Here is an 18,607-nt window from a genome sequence, read left to right as displayed (position 1 = left end):
ACCCTTTTTTTCCATTTTCTGGCTCGTCCTTCATTCTAAAACCAAACGCAATAATGTGGTGCCCTAATCTAAGCTAGTCTTTTCTTGTCAGATAAATTGGAGGACTTATCTTTTGGTCGCCTATTGTTTGTCTTATCCTCGTTTTAGTTACATTCTCCTATCTTACTACTCTATTTCACTTTTCCATAGAAATCCACTTTTGTTTCGTTCGTTTATTCAGCATGAAGTATCAGCACAGGATCTTCCTGTAGCAGTCATCTGAACAAGAACTGGATTCATATGATACCAAAGTCCCTTTTTAGACTAAGCCTTTCACGACAGTAGATCCAAAACAATAAACGCTTTCAGCTTTCCTTTTTTCTTTTTTGCACCCAATTCTAACTGTTCATTCTTACTGTTAATCAAAAAAGCACCAGTTTTCCTCTGTTTATCTTCATACGATTAGATTAATTTCCTACTGAGATAGAAACCTAACCTAACCTTCTTACTGTTCAGCACTATAAGTAGATACTCGTTTCATCAGCAAACTTAAATTAGAAAGACTTATTTTATTAGTTAAAGGTACTACTTTCCATTATTTCAATTACCTTGTCGTTAGCAAACGACAAGGTAATTTTTTAAAAAAAGGACAGGAAAAATCAAAGAATAACACTTCGACGAGAATAGCAATTAAAAAATGAATAAATAAATATATGATAATGAAATGTGTAAACTTCACTAAGTATACAGGGTGTCCCAAGCTATATGGATACAGGGTGTCCCAAGCTATATGGATAACGACTTTTTCTCGGAAACTAAGATAGCTAGAAAAAAACTAAAAAATACGTGTTCCCTTAGTTTTTTGTTAGGAATCCAAATTTACTTTGTAAATTTTTTTCGGTGCTTCCAGAAGCGAGATACAGGCACCAACTTCATTTTTTCAAATGGGAAGGTGCGGTTTTTATTTCAGAAATAGATTCCTCTATTTTTTTAAAGAAAAATTTACTCGAAAGGTTTTTTTCTGTGAGCGATATTTTAGAAGTTATGAATGAAAACATGATTCTTATAAGAAATTTCAAAATGATAATATTATAGCGGTTTTTTGATAGAATAAGAAGAAAAGTACTATTTTATCATAAATTTTACTCCTCATTAATATTACAGATCATGCTCGAAATGGCCTCCACCATTAGAGATGCATAGACATGCACTTTCCTGCCCCTTACTGCCAAAGAAATAGATTCAGCTTTAACCGACTTACAGGCATCTATTATTCTCTGCTTTAGTTCATCTACAGATGCAATTCCGGCTGGATTCTGATACGCCTAGATTTAGAAATGCTTTTAGGTAAGCAGAAATAAGAAAAGAAAGAAAAAAGTTATGAATAATCTCCTTGTTTTTCAGGTATTCCCAAAGGAAATAGTCCGTAGGTGTCAAGTCCTGTGAGAGAGGTGGCTACTGAATAGCCCCCGTGTCGATATAACATGCCCATCAAATTGCCTATCGAGATATCTCTTTACATGCCTCATGGTATTATATCGACATGGGGGACGATTCAGTGGCCATCTCGTTCACCGGATTTGACACCTACGGACTATTTCCTTTGGGGATACCTGAAAAACAAGGTGATTATTCATAACTTTTTTCTTTCTTTCCTTATTTCTGCTTATCTAAAAGCATTTCTAAATCTAGGTGTATCAGAATCAAGCAGGGATTGCATCTGTAGATGAACTAAAGCAGAGAATAATAGATGCCTGTAACTCGGTTAAAGCCGAATCTATTTCTTTGGCAGTAAGGGGCAATTGGCAGGAAAGTGCATGTCTATGCATCTCTAATTGTGGAGGCCATTTCGAGCATGATCTGCAATATTAATGAGGAGTAAAATTTATAATAAAATAGTACTTTTCTTCTTATTCAATCAAAAAACCGTTATAATATTATCATTTTGAAATTTCTTATAAGAATCATGTTTTCATTCATAACTTCTAAAATATCGCTCACAGAAAAAAACCGTTCCAGTAAATTTTTCTTTAAAAAAATAGAGGAATCTATTTCTGAAATAAAAACCACACCACCCCATTTGAAAAAATGAAGTTGGTGCCTGTACCTCGCTTCTGGAAGCACCGAAAAAAATTTACAAAGTAAATTTGGATTCCTAACAAAAAACTAAGGGAACACGTATTTTTTAGTTTTTTTCTAGCTATCTTAGTTTCCGAGAAAAAGTCGTTATCCATATAGCTTGGGACACCCTGTATCCATATAGCTTGGGACACCCTGTATCCATATAGCTTGGGACACCCTGTATATAAGGTGTATATAAGGTGCTAGTATGTATAAAAAGCCCTAATTTTGTTTAAAAAAAGAAATTGAAAATTTATAATTTACATTTGATGTACGAGTATCTGGAAAAACCTGTCTCTTCAGTAAACTGGTTTTTTGTTAATAAAAGATAATTATTCTAATTAAGTTGCATTATAGTTTTAATAAAATGTAAAAGTAATTACATAATTATATTCATTCTCCTCAAGGATGAAATTGATTTAATCATTTTATTTTTTATAATATTATACTAATAATCAGACCAGTTTTTATTTCATCAATCTTATCTTTGCAATTAAAATAAAAAAATCTATATTATATTTTCAAACTAAGATCCATGAACATTTCTAAATGTACAAATATATAAATACAAAGAAAAAAACGAAATTATAATAAAAAGCTTTAGCGGCTGTGACCTTCAGAACTTTTATTTTATTTTTTATCGACTCAGATTGGTTTGTAAGTTGTTTTTTTGATTAGCACTGTCGAGAAAATTGCCGAGTTTAGTAAAAAACAGAAGAAAATATAAATGTGTTTTCCATCTTTGCTCTTGTTGAACGTAAACACATGCCTGGTTTAGAACTTTTCATTATTTTATCACAGCTTATTTCTTTATATTTTTTTATTTCTCTGTCATTATTCCATCTCCCCTTTATCTGTTCACAGATTGAAGGTCACACAAAATGGAGTTGCGTGTTATTTTCTTTTACCTTTTTTTTATTATCATCCATACGATTTCTTTCTGCAAAAAAGGCTAAGATAATTTTTGTCTTTTTTATATATTTATTGCAGATCTGTTTAACTACATAAATCACTGAATGAGTCAGACATTTGGCTTTTATTTTTTAAAATATGGATTTTTTTTTTGTTTATAGCAAGAATAAAAAGCTAACGGTTGTTTTCGTCATTTGAAGGCTACCCTCTGTTGGTAACGCATATACGTATAAATCCATTTTCCCTAATAAAGATAAACAGATGGAGGCAAAATAAAACGGTTTAGCCATAACAGATTTATTTTATGGTAATCCATTTAATAACCAAGCAATTGTGGTGTGGACGTAGTTTTTACTGGATGGATTATTTCCACCATAAAGTTGTGCAGCCTATTCTTTAGGGATTTTAAGGATCGTTTATGGAAACGAATAACTAATGGCTTTGAATATTTGGTTAATAGAAATAAACTCTCAGTAAAATTGCTTTTAGATGTCTCTCAGGTAAAGCGCATATGTTTATGGATACCCGCAAACATAAATCTATGGGCGAAGGCCAAATCATCCTGCAACTTCTTTTGGAAATTGTTTTCTGCTATAGGGATGCCCATTTCTTCAAAGACTCTATCTAAAATAAAATTGTTTATAAAAATATTGTTTAACTGGTAACGAACGAAGAACTATGACATGTGATTTAGGTACCATGAAGTGATCTTTCTCTAATTTTCTGTGTAAAGGCTTTCAAATAAAGAAGTAGCGTACATCTTCAGAGGTATCTAACAGAAGTCGTACTCTAATCTGTTCCCACTTTTAGACCTTAGTTAATGCAGTGATTTTGAACCCAAGGGAAGAACTAGTTGTGGTCTCTTGTAGAGAACAGTTCTAGCATTTTTTGGGGGACCAGCTAACTCCTCAGCTGTCTGCTTAATCCAAAATAACATGCCTGTTTCCTGGGGATTCTTTATTTCCTCTTGTAGCCAGCGTTCCTCCGAATGGATGAAAATCTATTCTTTGGTAGTAATGTTTTTTATTATCCCGTTTAGGTAAGTGTTCCTATTCTCATCCAGGAATAGTGAGAGGTTACGCGTCTAGACACTGACCTAAGTTCTAACCTTTGATTGTCAGGTTAGATGCAGAGTGTGGGCAAAGATTGAAGGCTTGATATGTGCGTGAGAAGGAGTTACTTTTCAAGTTGGAACCTCACAACAAAGTACAAGGTCTTGCACCCAATAAAGTAATATAAGTAATGCCTATTTTTTCAGGCAGGCTTTACGTCTAACAACCAAATTACTAGTAGGTGCCGTGGACGTAGGCGACCAGCAAACATACTTTACTGTAAATTTCTTTAATTAACCATTAAATAAAATCCAAGGCCTAAGACCGAGAATTGAACCCAGTACCACAATACATATTTAGCTTTACAGGTCTCGCCTCTAACCGCTCGGCTATCTTCTTGCACCAATATTTCAGAGTAAAGAAGTAAATAGCACCCTAGTTGAACTTTGACTTTAGAGCCTAGAGCAGTGATGGCGAACCTATGACCCGCGCAAGCTTTTTCACTGACCCACAATATTGCTAGGCAACCATTTGTTTGTTTACGCGGGTTGATTTAGATTTTCTAATTGTGTGGATAATTTATGTATTCTATCTGTATTTTTTTCAATCACACATTGACACGAAAGCAATTTAAGTGCTATCTATAACCTTCAGTTTGATCATTACAGTTCTAAAACGCAAATGACGACAAATGCTTTTGTAGTATTTGAAATAAAGCAAAAGTATTTACAAAATATCAAATAAAATGTATAATTTTACTCATATTTTGTTAGTTAAAAAAAATCGACAACCCAAAGCAAATAACCATGTTTAGATTTTTCTTCAGATAAAACACACTTTTGTAAGGTTTTGTTCAGTTATGTTTGTGTAAAGAGACTATCATAGCACTTGTTTCGTCCCATTTTACCCCGTTAAGCCAACTGAATTTTAAAGATGTTTAGTTTTGAAAATATTCAGTTTAAAATTTTTAAACTTAACTCTTGTGCAAATGGACATTAGTGACCCAAGAGCTAGTACTAAAAGAAAAAAATGAACAAAATTTGACCCACGGCTCACAAAAGGTTCGCCATCCCTGGCTTAGTGTGTAAGGCACCTTCAAATTGTTTAAAAGAAATCAGTGAAATGTTTCAAGAGAGAATCTGAATGAATTCTACAAAACTGAACCAAATTACATTTTAGGACAGTGTTACTAAAACAGGAATTTTACAACGAATCAGCAAATAAAGTAACTACTTTAAGCAAGGAATTAATACTTTCTAAAAAACACAATGGTAATAATTGGATACGAGTTGTAAATAACAAGTGGTTAAGTTAAACAAAAAAAATAGGATGTATAATTGTAACACCAGCGCCATATTGTCGTAAACTAGAGAACAAAACTCAGTAAATATCGAATGCGTGTGGCTAGAATTTCAGACACAGAAACTGTCTCTTCTCTCATAGCTTTCTAGATATGGAGGGAGAGAAGTTGGCATTTGTTCCTTTCTGTTTTTAGAAGTTTCGAACACATTTAGTTTGCATTTTTGAACGACAAGAATCACTAATTAACTTGTAGTGATGTTTTTGAAATAATAATTTTGTTTGTTTTTTTAGTGGGCGTTTTAATAAGAGGCATGGCAGACAGTTTTCTAAAGATATTCTTTTATTTTAATATATTTTGGGGGAAAATAGAATTTATTGAGGTTACTCAGCGACCTTTATTAAAATATTTTTGAATTAAAAGAATCCCAAAATTTGTGTTAAAAGGTTCTCTTTCTTTTTTTGTACTCGAGAGAAAGTAGATTGTGGCGTTTGTTGTTTTTGTTGGCAGCTGTTGGCTGAATCTTATCCATAACAAGTTCCCTGATTGATTTTTTTTTCGAAATTATGAATTTTACATTAGACATCCAATCAGTTTTATTAACTTTAGAGATTTCAGCACTTTTTTTCTCAAAGTTTTGTTTTTCTCAATTCATTCACAGAATTCTCTAGATTTTTCAGTTACAATTTTTGTAAAACTCATATACGTAATTGTATAAGTCATCCTTCGAAAGAATGACGGTTTTAATACATTAATCAGAAATACCAGAAAAGAAAAACCTTTCAACGAATTTTCTTCGTCTGTACATAAAATAATAATATTGACGTGCCTTAAATACAAAATTATAATAATAAAATAATAATAATAATAGTAATAATGATAATAATATTAATGATTAAGTATTATTAATATTACATATTATTATAACAGCTTACATATTAGCTGTAACATACGAGGTGTGTTCAAAAAGTAACGGGAATTTTTAAATTTCGCGGGTTTGGAGAGTCTGATTGTAAATGTTTTTTTTTTATTATGTTGGTACACATGCCCCTGAAGTACGATAAAATTTTCAGTAATATTCATTGTTTACTTCTTAAGTGGCAGCCGTTAAGGTTAGACGTGTTTTTCGAGCTTGGCGATTTTTGTTTGTTAAAAAAAATGGATCAAAGAATTTGTATTAAATTTTGCGTAAAAAATGAAATAAAGTGTGTGAAATGTTAATAAAGGCATATGGTGAGTCTGCTATGAGTAAAACAAGGATTTACGAGTGGTACAAGCGTTTCCAAGATGGCCGCGAAAACGTTGAAGATGACGAACGACCTGGACGTCCAAGCACATCAACAACCGATGAAAACGTGAAAAAAGTGAAAGAAATGGTTATGAACGATCGCCGAATCACAATCAGAGAAGTCGCTGATGATGTTGCCATATCAATTGGCTCATGCCATGAAATTTTTTCGGATATTTTTGGGTATGAAACGTGTGGCAGCAAAATTTGTTCCAAAATTGTTGAATTTCGAACAAAAACAGCGGAGAATGGAAGTTGCTCAAGAGTCACTCAATGAAGTCGACAACGATGCGGATCTACTGAAACGTGTTATAACAGGTGACGAAACATGGGTTTACGGATATGATGTCGAAACTAAGGCTCAATCGTCCCAGTGGAGGCATTCTGGATCGCCAAGACCGAAAAAGGCTCGACAAGTGCGGTCGAATGTGAAGGTTATGCTCACTGTGTTCTTCGATTTTAATGGCATAGTGCATCATGAATTCTTGCCACAAGGTCAAACAATCAATAAGGAGTACTACCTACAAGTTCAACGCCGTTCGCGTGAAGCAATCCGAAAAAAACGCCCGGATTTGTGGCAAAACAATTCATGGATTTTGCACCACGATAATGCACCTGCTCACACTTCATTGCTTGTTCGTGAATTTTTGGCCAAAAACAAAACTTTAACGATGCCCCAGCCTCCATATTCGCCAGACATGGCTCCATGTGACTTTTTTCTATTTCCAAACATAAAGAGAACATTAAAAGGCCGTCGTTTTACAAGCATAGATGACATTAAAAGCGAATCGCTGAAAGAGCTGAAAGTTATCACAAAGATCGAGTTTCAGAAGTGTTTCGAGGATTGGAAAAAGCGCTGGCACAAGTGTATTGTATGCGAAGGGGACTACTTTGAAGGCGACAATATTAATGTAGATGAATAAATAAATATTTTTTTCAAAAAACGAAAATTCCCGTTACTTTTTGAACACACCTCGTATTTCCATTAATCCTTTAAATTGAAACTATAGTTTTCTTTTCCCACCTTCACTCAATAGAAGGAACCTTGGTTAGAAAACTGGCGTATAAAAATTAACCCAATTAAGTCTAAATACATAGTCTTCACACTCAAACGACAAACTCCATCACCTGTCTTCTTACATCATACACCTATCCCACCAGCCGACCATGTGCGGTACCTTGGAATGTACCTAGACAAGAGACTTACCTGGAACACCCATACGAGACTTAAACGTACCGAACTAAACAAACGATACAAACTACTAGCCAGACTACTTGACAAACGCTCTAAACTCTCACTACAGAACAAACGACGACTCTGTTACAGCTCTTCTCACACCAATATGGACTTACGGACTAGAACTTTACGGAACAGCTTAAAAAAAACCAACATCAATAGTCTGCAAACACTCCAATCCAAAATACTCCGCTGCATAGTAGACCGCTCCATTCTATGTTAGCAACCACACTATGCATACAGATCTCCAAATTCCACTCATCTCCGAACTTGCCAAAATCCGATATAAAAATTTTCATTAAAAACTCTCATTTCATCCCAACCCTTTTGCTGCAAACTTTTCTTCAACTACGCTATCCTCCAATCCTCGAAGACGGCTGAGGCGCCGTTGGCCCCGTGACCAACTGGGTGACTAATGGCGGCCATCACTGGATGACCGTCATTCACGTCTGCCACTTTATTTATTGATACACACTTATCACATTTACTTATCACACTTATCTTTTACTTACATAAAATACAAAATAGTTCCAAAAATAATCATCAGACTTGTGCAATTTTTGAACGAAACTCTTAATGAACAATAAAAGATCCTATGAATTGAAGTATAACTTTTTAGAGGAATAACTAGAATTGTTCCTGGATTATTTGATATGGCAAAAAGGGGGTTCGAATCAAATATTCTCTATTTGTAAGAAAAGATTCCATTCCACTGAAGTCGCATTAAGAGAGATTTTCTTCATTAATAATTGAAATTAAAAGAGTCAATCAAAAATAATTCAACCTTACTGGTCATTCTAAACTTGTTCAATTAAAAGCCAGTCAAATCTGTTAATCCAATTTGGGCCACATTTGGTCAACTTGAAAGATGTATAGCAGGGCTAAAACATTTGTCCTAGAGATTGTAGTTTCTTTTACTGATCTCCAGGGTATTTAAAGTAATATGATTTGAAGTAGGGATATTGCCTCTAAACCTCAATGTTACTAGTTAACTAAGAGCTTGATGAATCTGGTATTGGTACAGACAAATGTGCAGAGAATTGTTCACATAATAAAAATACTTAACGCATCTTCGAATTGCACATTTAACTCCTGAATATGTGAGGCTATTCACCCTAAAAAACCTTTCAGGCAATGCGGGAACCCATTCTGGCACCGTTTATCACGGGTAACCAGAGTGGGTCTCTTGTAACATCCCTTTTTTCAAGCAGTTGCTTGTCTTATGACAAGAGAAGTGCTGACCCTGTCGTAGGATCGCATCCATGGACTTCACCACACTATTCCAACAATATCTATTGAAATGCATGATCCCACCGATACTCTGGAGCACCAACACAATCTTCTGGCTGTCTATCTATGGCACGAGAAAAACAAGTGATGCTCATCGTTCAGGACTGAGTCTCTGAAGAACGCAAAACAGGTGCCCTATCTTCCCTGATTCTATTGGTAAATATCTGTAGAATCTCTAGACTGTAGCTTCCCACTTTTGCCCTGCCTACCAGCAAATGGTTGCGTCAATTATACTGTTAAAGCTCAATCCTATAGATGTACCATTTCCCAAATCCAAATGCATCCGAATAGTTCATTTCTAAGTTGAACTAATTTACATTTAATGTAATGTTAAGTTGAAGTAAGTCTGAGATATCATTCCCAATTAGCAGCTATTTCAGAAGACTATTTCTATAGTCTAGAATATTAGGGGTGACAGTTTTTCTGTATTTCTGATTTAGGTTTCCTCCTCAGGACGCCAAGAACCCAGTAAAAAAGAGCTGGTCCATTTTTCCATGTTGTAAATTTACAGTAAGTTATTTTTTAACCAGAATACATTTGAATTTTCATTTCAGGTAGATTTTGAGCTTATTCATACCAAAAAAACTTGCAAATCCATTATTAACTTGGAGCAGAAATAAATTTCAAACATGCCCAGTTAATATCCTGTTCCAATCAGCTCTTGTTTCATTACAAATAATATTGCAGTTATTAGATTTGATTTCTACAAACAATTAGATATGTCGTTGATAAAAAAAAAATAAATAAGTGTAACATTTTATTATCATTTTGTTTTCTAATAATGTTATTATAAAGGTTATAAAAACAACAATACAATAAGTAAAGATTATATTGGCCATTTTAAAGGACAATTAAATGCTACAAAGAAAGTATGAGATATGGAATAATGTCAACAAAGAAATACTATATTCTTTATATCTACTATTAATAGTTAGGGCCGATGATATAGCTAATAGTTTTTCTTTTTTTTTATTCAAATGTAAAATCACTAACCTCTTTCTCTAATAACAATCAATTGGCCAGCTAGCAATGCTGGTATTTTTACCTGAGATGTGGGCAAATATAAATATAATCTTAAAACTTTTTGCCCCTCTCTTTCTCTTTATCTTTTATTACATTAATGATGTTTTATTTAAGTAATCAATTAATTACAGCTATAAAAATATTCTCGGAGTAATTAATGGTCAATGTATGTTTTCTTTTTAATTAAAACAATAATTATAAGTTTTATTGGGACTGATAGCCTGCCATGACTAGCAAAAATAAAATAATACCAATTAATGCTTTTTTTTAAATCTTTAATAGTGATTATTGCTATAAAAATTTATAGTTTATTACTAACAACCCGTTAATTTTTATTTTAATATTTATCTTTGAATTTACTGTTTTTATAAATTTTATTTGTCCCTTCTAAATGTTATGGTAATATGGAAATTATAGTTTCTTTATTTATCAGTTATTTTATTGAATATAATTGAAACTAAATTCCACAAATAATAAAGAATACAGAGGGAAGGGATTAGCTATGCGGTTAGCATACTGGACTCCCACGCGGAGGTCCCGGGTTCAAATCCAGCTGCTGACCCTTAGATTTTCTCTTCCTAGGAGCTTCTTACAGCTCACTGTCCGGTGATGGACAGGTTTTCTGTAACGAGAGAACACTGTCCGGTGGCCGGCAGTGCACTGAAAAAAACTCCGGGCGCCAATAACCTTAGATGTTGACGCGCCTTAAATCATTAAAATAAATAAATAAAAATAAATAAAGAATACACGAGAACAAACAATCCTCATTCTTGCCTTTTTTTAATTAGAATTAAGAGTTTTTATTTGAAGGCCCTGATGTTTCACAGTCCTCGTGATCACCTATCATCGTTACAAAAGTTGGAGAATTAATTTGGTTGTAGAACTGCAACTAAGTGCTTACTAAACTCTGCCTAATGCAAGTCCTTCAAGGCATAGTTACTTCTAAGACTATTTTCTTTTGATGGCGCTTTCGTCAGAGTTCACTCCAAGAAGTCTTGGACAGCCCTTCTTTTTCACGATTTACACTCCTCCAATCAGCAAGTCGGTCTTCCTATCTTATTTAATTCTCTCCCAGTAATGTTCAGAATTGAACTGATGTTATACCATGAGTCATGGGACTCTAAATCCTCTCTCTCCTTAACCACTATAAAAAAAAAAAAACAGGATAGAAGGATACCCTTCCGTTAGACTCATCCTTTTGCATGTTCTCAGCCATTCGTATTCTTTGGAACAAGATTTGAGGTTTCCAGAATGCTTGCTTAAAGCTTTGTAAGGAGATAAACTATTCTATGTCTCTCAGAAATTCCAACTACCAAATTAGGAGGCTAAGATTTATTATTTCATACTTATTTATTCGCAATTTCATTAAAAATTCAAATGCTTGGACCAAGAATCGAAACCATTGCCCACAATAAATCTTTAGCTTTGCAGTTCTAACCTCTAATCGCTCGGCCTAACATGGCGTCTACAATTTCTCAGTTTCTTAGTTACCGCTACCACGAGCTAATAGTCAAAAGTTTTCAAAGCTTGACTTGACCAGAAATTCTGATGTAACTACCATTTACTAGGTGTCGTGGACGGAGGCGACGTGCTTTACTATTTCTCATTTAACCATTAAATAAAATCCAAGGCCAAGACCGGGAATCAAACCCAATACCACAAAGCATATCAGCCTTGCAGGTCTCGCCTCTTAACCCGCTCGGCTACCGTGGCGCCCAAAAAAAAAAGAACGATTCACGATTTTGCGTGTTATCCTTGCGCAGGGGCCATGCTAATCTTCTCTGTATCGTTCCAATTTTAGTATATGTACCGCCGAAACGAGTACAAGAATGTGAATATATTGTTTAGCTATATCAACTCAGTGTATAAATTTCTAGATATAGTTCTATTTGGAGAACTGTAACTCCAAATCAGCGTAGCTTATTTCTTCATTAAGTTGTGAAGTCACACATACTTAGTCTTAAATAAAATTCATTTGAATACGATGTACAACGATTATTCAAATATAAATTAATTTTGGTAGACGGAGTGGTTTTTCATGTTTACTTTGATGAACAAAGAGCCATCTTCATCTTGATGAAGATTGAGTTATTGTACGTCACGTCAATATGTGATTATAGAGAAAGAATTAGGTGTATATATATATATATATATATATGAGTACACAAACAACTCGGTGGTTTGGTGAGCTGTGTAACTCAAGATCTGTTGGTAGGCAAGGCTTCTACTGGCCCACTTTCTTTCTATGGTGTCCCGTTATATGTTAGCGCAGGCCCCAGCAGAGTCGTGGCCGACAGTAACTCCTTCCCCAACTCGCAAGTTGTGCAACCCCCTTTGATCTCTTCTCCAACCGTTTTTCATCTCTTTAGAATTGCAAAATTCTCTTTGCACAGAGACAAACCCATTGTGTGTGGCGACGGTAATCAAAGACAGCAAAGTGTTTGGATCTAAATTGTTAGTAAAACATCATTCACTATACTGCTAAGTGAGTGATTTGGCTAAAAAGGCACCAATTCTTTAAATAACTATATTCTTTTAGATATGTACGTGCATATATGTACTTTCCTGGACGCCTTCGTGTCTTGCGTTCATTATTAAGAGAAATATTTGTCTTGCGAGAAATGAGACGCTTAAAATTGGCAATTTTGAAGCTACTTTTTCGTTAAAAAAAAAGAGAAAACTTGAAGAAAGAAAGAAAGAAAGAAATACAAAAGAACGGTTCTTTTGATGTCTATAATTCATTTGAAAGTTATACTCTCTCAATAATTATAATTAATTATTTTTTACCTTTTATTCTATGAAAATTTTCTGTGTATTTATTTCAAGTTATTACTTAAATTGATCTCACTTTAACATCACAAATACTGGCTTTACACTTAAAGCTAGTTAAGATGTTTGTGGATGCTAAATTATCCAGTTCTTTTTCAGTCAAATTTTTAAAATTGGGTTTATTTTGAGTGGTGAATAAAAAAATTTAGTAAAAATATACTGTATAAACATCATGATAAATGACAGGTCAATAAATATTTTTGAAAAAAACGCGCAAGGTAATATCAAAAAGCAACTGATTGCCCAAACAATTAGACGATTACCCAATTAAATGACATAGTGAACAACTTTCACCTCAGTATGGTTTGGTCAGTTTCTAGAATTAAGTGTTAAGTCAAATTCAATTAACTATAGCTGAGCAACTGCAAGGAAATGGCCATAGTTTTCCATTAATGAAAGAAAGTTTTTTTCCTCAATTATTCAGATTAGAACTAATTAGTAATTCTAACTTTTAGTTTAAGAAAAACAAATAACGTTCCATTTTACAAATTGCTTGTTTCAATGCGATCTAAAAGTGGCGAAAAAGTGTGATTTCATTGTGATATATTTTTAAGTAACTTAATCAGGTGGAATTTTATTGTTTCGAGGCGTTAAAATGCATTTTCTTTTCCTACTAAATACAGTAAATATATTTTTCAATAATTTTAGTTATAACTACTTGCAGTTAATAAGACTTTGAAGGGTTTTAAATAAGGATTTATAATTATTGTCCGGATTTTGGAATTAATGATTAGCCCAGCTGTACCAGGTCCTCCGTCTTTAATGAGAACGGTCAGGATTTGTTAACCTCGAGTCTCAAAATACTTCCAATTTAGTAACCTGTGTTTAGGAAACAATGGTAGTTAGTAATAATAATAATAATAATAATAATAATAATAAGGGAAGGGATTAGCTATGCGGTTAGCGTACTGGACTCCCACGCGGAGGTCCCGAATTCGAATCCAGCTGCTGACCTTTAGATTTTCTCTTCCTAGGAGCTTCTTACTGCTCACTGTCCGGTGATGGACAGTGTTGTCTGTAACGAGAGAACACTGTCCGGAGGCACTGAAAAAAGCTTCGGGTGCCAATAACCTTAGATGTTGACGCGCTTTAAGTCATTAAATAAATAAATAAATAGTAATAATAATAAAGAGACATAAGTAATGTAACAAGAAAATTAGGCATCAGGTGACTCGGCAACTTTAGACAGAACAAGCCCTGGGCGAACAGAAAATGTTACCAACACAAAGTCTGACATAATGCCTTATCATCCCCAAGTTTGCCATGTAGCCCAATCAATCGTCGTATAAGCCAGTGAAATAAAAAGCTCACCAAAGAAAAGAAAGAGTTCTTTTGGTTTTCGGGAAAGAAATGCTGAGGAAGATTTTTGGTAAGGGTTTTTCTAAGGAATTTGGAAGATCCGCCAAGACAAGAAACTAAGATAACTCTATCAAAAGAGTAATATGGTTACCTACGTTTAGTGAGCATGAATGATAAAGCTTTACCAAAGCTTAGAAACCTAAAAGCTGTTGAATAGCAAAGCTGGTGGCCAAAGATTGGAAAAGAAAGCGAAGAGTGACGTGGATAAAGGATGTCGAAGAGAGGCTCTCCAAAAGAGAGAAAGTATTTGAAGGATTAGAGCTAAAAAAAATCGACAGGAGCGAATGGCTTAAGGCTAAAGTTCTTCAGGAGCTGCTATCTTGTTCTTGCTTTCCGCTTATTCTAAACCCAGATGTAGTAGAGTTAAGTAACGTTCCCAAAGTTAGTCCCAAGAATTTGCAAAAAGTTCTATTAATAATTTATTGTAAATATCATTAAACGACGTAATTGAAGATGTCACTTAAGGATTAGTATCCCTGAAAAGCTAAATGCAGTTAAACTTAAAAGTTGCCAGCAAGATCGTAATGGATTGTGCATAGTTCTTCAGCATGCTTAATAGTAAAACATAATCATACGAATTTGTAATGCTATAAACTTGGAAAAAGTAAAAAAAAATCTTGCTAAACAAAGTAAGTTTATTTCACTTATTCATGCTCCAAATCTTTAATTTTGAATATTATACAGTATTCAAGGAATGAATTAGTTCCCATACTTTGATTAACTACATACAAGAAACGGGCGATGAGAAATGATTGTAATGAACAAGGTGAGAGGGCCTCCAAGAAGTGGATACTAATTTAGCTTTAGACGTCGACAAGGTATACTTCTCTTGGAAATCGGAACTGCCCGACATGCCTAAGTAACTCGGTGAGTCATTGTTCACTAAGGTCTCCCACTCTAGTCACCACATGAATAAGCGAAAAGTCTTTCATTTGACTTTAAAAGGTGAACAAAAATAGAAAATCATTTTTCTTCCTGTAATACAAATTTTTTTTTTAAGCAACGTTTTACTAAAAAACGTTTTAAAGAAATAGAATTCCCTACAGACATCTGCAGAATTTATTATATTAAATACAAAATTTGTATATTTAGTAATATAATACTGAAAATTAGTAAAGGTTTTGAAGAATGCACTTCTGCTAATGCACTTCTTAATAAAACTGCAAAACTTCTCACAAATTAACTATTCAGGCAAAAAAATAAAACTTAACTTTAATGTAACCAAAACGTAACCAAAGTTTTAAAGTAAGTGACAATATTTCATTTTCAAAAAACTTCCCCAATTTTAGTCATGATGTTCGGTTAACATTTTATTTACTAAATAGTAAATAGTAGTACGAATTAAAAGCCGTCCTAAAATATAATAAATAAAAACGAAATATGAAAATACAGGGTGGAACCGGATAAGTGACGAAAATTTTTTTCTGTTAAACTACATTCAAAATGTAGTACAACGCCGCCTGAACGAGTGTCCTATCTCTATCTGTTAGAAAGTTATGATTTTTTCAGGGTTTTTTCGACTAAACCCGACCTTACGTCATAAAAACACTATTTCTCAACTAGTGCCTCACTTATTTACATTTTTCACCTCATTTTCGGATTCAGCATTAAATTTCCTATAATAATAGATCATTTTCGTAGTTATTTAACTTTAATCAGATTCATTTATTACAATAAGAACGTTAATTTTTTTAGGAATTTAGAATTTTCATGAATTTTCAAAAATTAGCCTCTTCGACAAAATTGGTCTTAGAGGCTGTCAAATTTCTCAAAAACTGCTCCTTTTAATACTCTTTCCAATGGTATAATAATCAGTGTAAATGTAGATTTAGCTGGGTGTACCTGAGATCTCCCTAGAAACGTTCAGAAGTACGAAGTTTGGTATTCAGGTAGAAGATCTAACTAGAAGACAACTTAAGCAATGGAAATAACTGGGATTCACCGAGCAAAACGATACCATAGAAGAAATCAAAGCTATAACAAATGCTTTTTCTTTCAGCGAACAAACTTTACCAGTTTAAAAACATATATTTCTTGGACTTACATTCTCATTTACAGGACTATTATTAGGCCAAATTTGAGACTGATTTCTGGCTAAAAGTGACAAAAGCATACCTTAATCCTTAGTAAAAAGGATTCCTGTTCCAATTCCAAGATTTATGGGATAATGGAAATGATCAGGACAAAAAAAGTCATAAGAAATCTGGGAAACGATGGGTCTCTTATCAGAACAGCCCCAAACGGTGTTACTTTTCCCCATCAAACGGTTACTTACAAGGTTATTTATTCCTTTTCAAGAAAATATATTGATTTGTTTCAATTCTAATCACGAAAAACAAATTTTAACGTCAGCCATTTTTTGTGTAAATCTCTAGTTATATTATTTTATTACATAATTTTGTGTAATACTCTTCAATAATTGATATTTTTGTACGTAATTTCCTTACATTTTCCATAATACATTTTAAATGAGATTTTAATGTGTACTAATTATCACGAATTTTCCAAACATTTTCACTTTTATAAATTTTATTTTGAATGATGGAAATTTACATCATTTTTTCATCAATTTTACAGCCTCCCCAATAAACAAATTACACTTTAACTTGAAGTAGTAATGATTCACATTTTCGATTGTAGTCAAACATTTTGCATTAATAATCAATCAAAATAAGTCCGTATTTGCTACAGTTTTTTTAGTATAGTTTTTCATTCTTTATCAATTTTTTTTCAATTATCTTAAAGAATCATCAATCACTCTTTCAATTATATTTAGTTCCATAAAATAATATTTTAGATTTTTAGGCAAGTTTTGTGTTATTGAAAAGTTAATCTTCAGATCAATATATCGTTCTGCAGTTTGTGTAACGTTGTGTATTAGATTAAAGACAAGATTTCCAAGATAAATATATATACAGATAAATAAATATACAAGATAAATGATAGACTCCTCCTCGTAGGATGGCACTAAAGTCTGTTGCGAACATCCATCATGACTTCTTTACGAAGTTTGTGGAGCTCGAGAATGGTAGTGTCTCGTTCACTTGACCATCGAAACTATTCGACGGGTGTGAGAAATGACGAACAATTATTGACGAAATGACGAATTATTATTATTTTAAAGAAATACTCCAGTATCATAATAATATCATATTTGGAATTAATATGGCCAAGACTCACCTCTAGAGATTCCAAGAACTGCGCAGGTACTGTGCACCTCAGTCTTTAATTGTTCCATAGCCAATGATAGCATAGGCTCAATTTCCTCTTGGGACAAATCCATGGAAACTTCTTCCATTTCCGTTCTAAATCCAGTACCTAATTCCCCGACCGACACTGGAATTAGATTATATTTCTTTTGGAATGATGTATCTTTAAGTACCTCTCTTAATAGTTTATGATCTTCAGATTTACCACTGTTTGAAAGTGGATTATCATAAAGATTATTATTGTTTCCAGCTTCCAATAGTGATCTTATTATACCATCTTTACGATCATTAATTACAACCAGCGGTTCATCTAGATCAATGGTTGTTTCTTGTTTTATTTCTTGAGGTGAATATGGATCGGACGGGGAATAGGCACTATCCCAAGAGAACAATGAACCAGATGTTGGTTCCTCTTTTACCGGATCGTAGAGTCCGTGTACTGAAGGACTTGGTGGTAATAATGATAGATCGAAGGATTCAGCGGCAAATACCGCTGTGTAATCTGCCCCGCTAGGAGGGCTGAATCCACCGGATGGAACTCGCTGAGGCATCTGTAACATTAAAAAAAACAAATACCATTATTGTTTAATAAAAAAAGATACAAATTAAAATTAATTGTAAGATATTCGAAATTCCATAAAATAAAGACGATATTACAGAACTTGTGTCTGCAGTCTATGGAAATGTTTTTAGAAACGGATTCTAAAAGAAGTAGAAGTAGACTAAGCTTGGAGGTTCCTTCAATTCAATGTTTTTACACAAATTTTTCGCATGATTTGCATTCTTCAATTCTAAACATCGACAAGACATGTGAAAGATCAAACTATTGCACACTAAAACAGCTGTAACGATAATAAGTAAAGTGTTTCCCGTTTACGCGATGAGTGTAATTTTGCAAAAATGCCTCATTGATCACAAAGAAGTGGGCCAATTGGATTACAGTTCAGTAAAATATGGCGGAGTATATTAATCAATGTAGCTGAAAATGGAGTTTAAGTCACGCAATGG

The 18,607-nt window shown here is 33.6% G+C and overlaps 1 protein-coding gene and 1 non-coding gene across 4 annotated transcripts in view; both read right to left on the bottom strand.

The window, feature by feature from the left end:
- Ets98B (DNA-binding protein Ets98B) overlaps nt 1-18,607 on the bottom strand; it is a 56,171-nt gene that overhangs the window by 13,835 nt on the left and 23,729 nt on the right. For all 3 annotated transcript variants that reach the window (XM_074141300.1, XM_074141303.1, XM_074141302.1), the window contains exon 2: nt 17,571-18,150. In XM_074141300.1, the coding sequence (XP_073997401.1) occupies nt 17,571-18,150 (580 nt within the window). The remainder of the gene's footprint in view (nt 1-17,570; nt 18,151-18,607) is intronic.
- LOC141461539 (U6 spliceosomal RNA) lies at nt 11,921-12,027 on the bottom strand. Its single transcript, XR_012462968.1, has one exon. It is a non-coding gene; the product is annotated as a U6 spliceosomal RNA (small nuclear RNA).

Source organism: Rhodnius prolixus, unplaced genomic scaffold (assembly GCF_049639745.1).
Source record: "Rhodnius prolixus isolate KJV_2025 unplaced genomic scaffold, Rpr scaffold_6, whole genome shotgun sequence".
Lineage (NCBI taxonomy): Eukaryota > Metazoa > Arthropoda > Insecta > Hemiptera > Reduviidae > Rhodnius > Rhodnius prolixus.
This window is presented reverse-complemented; position numbering and strand designations above follow the sequence as displayed.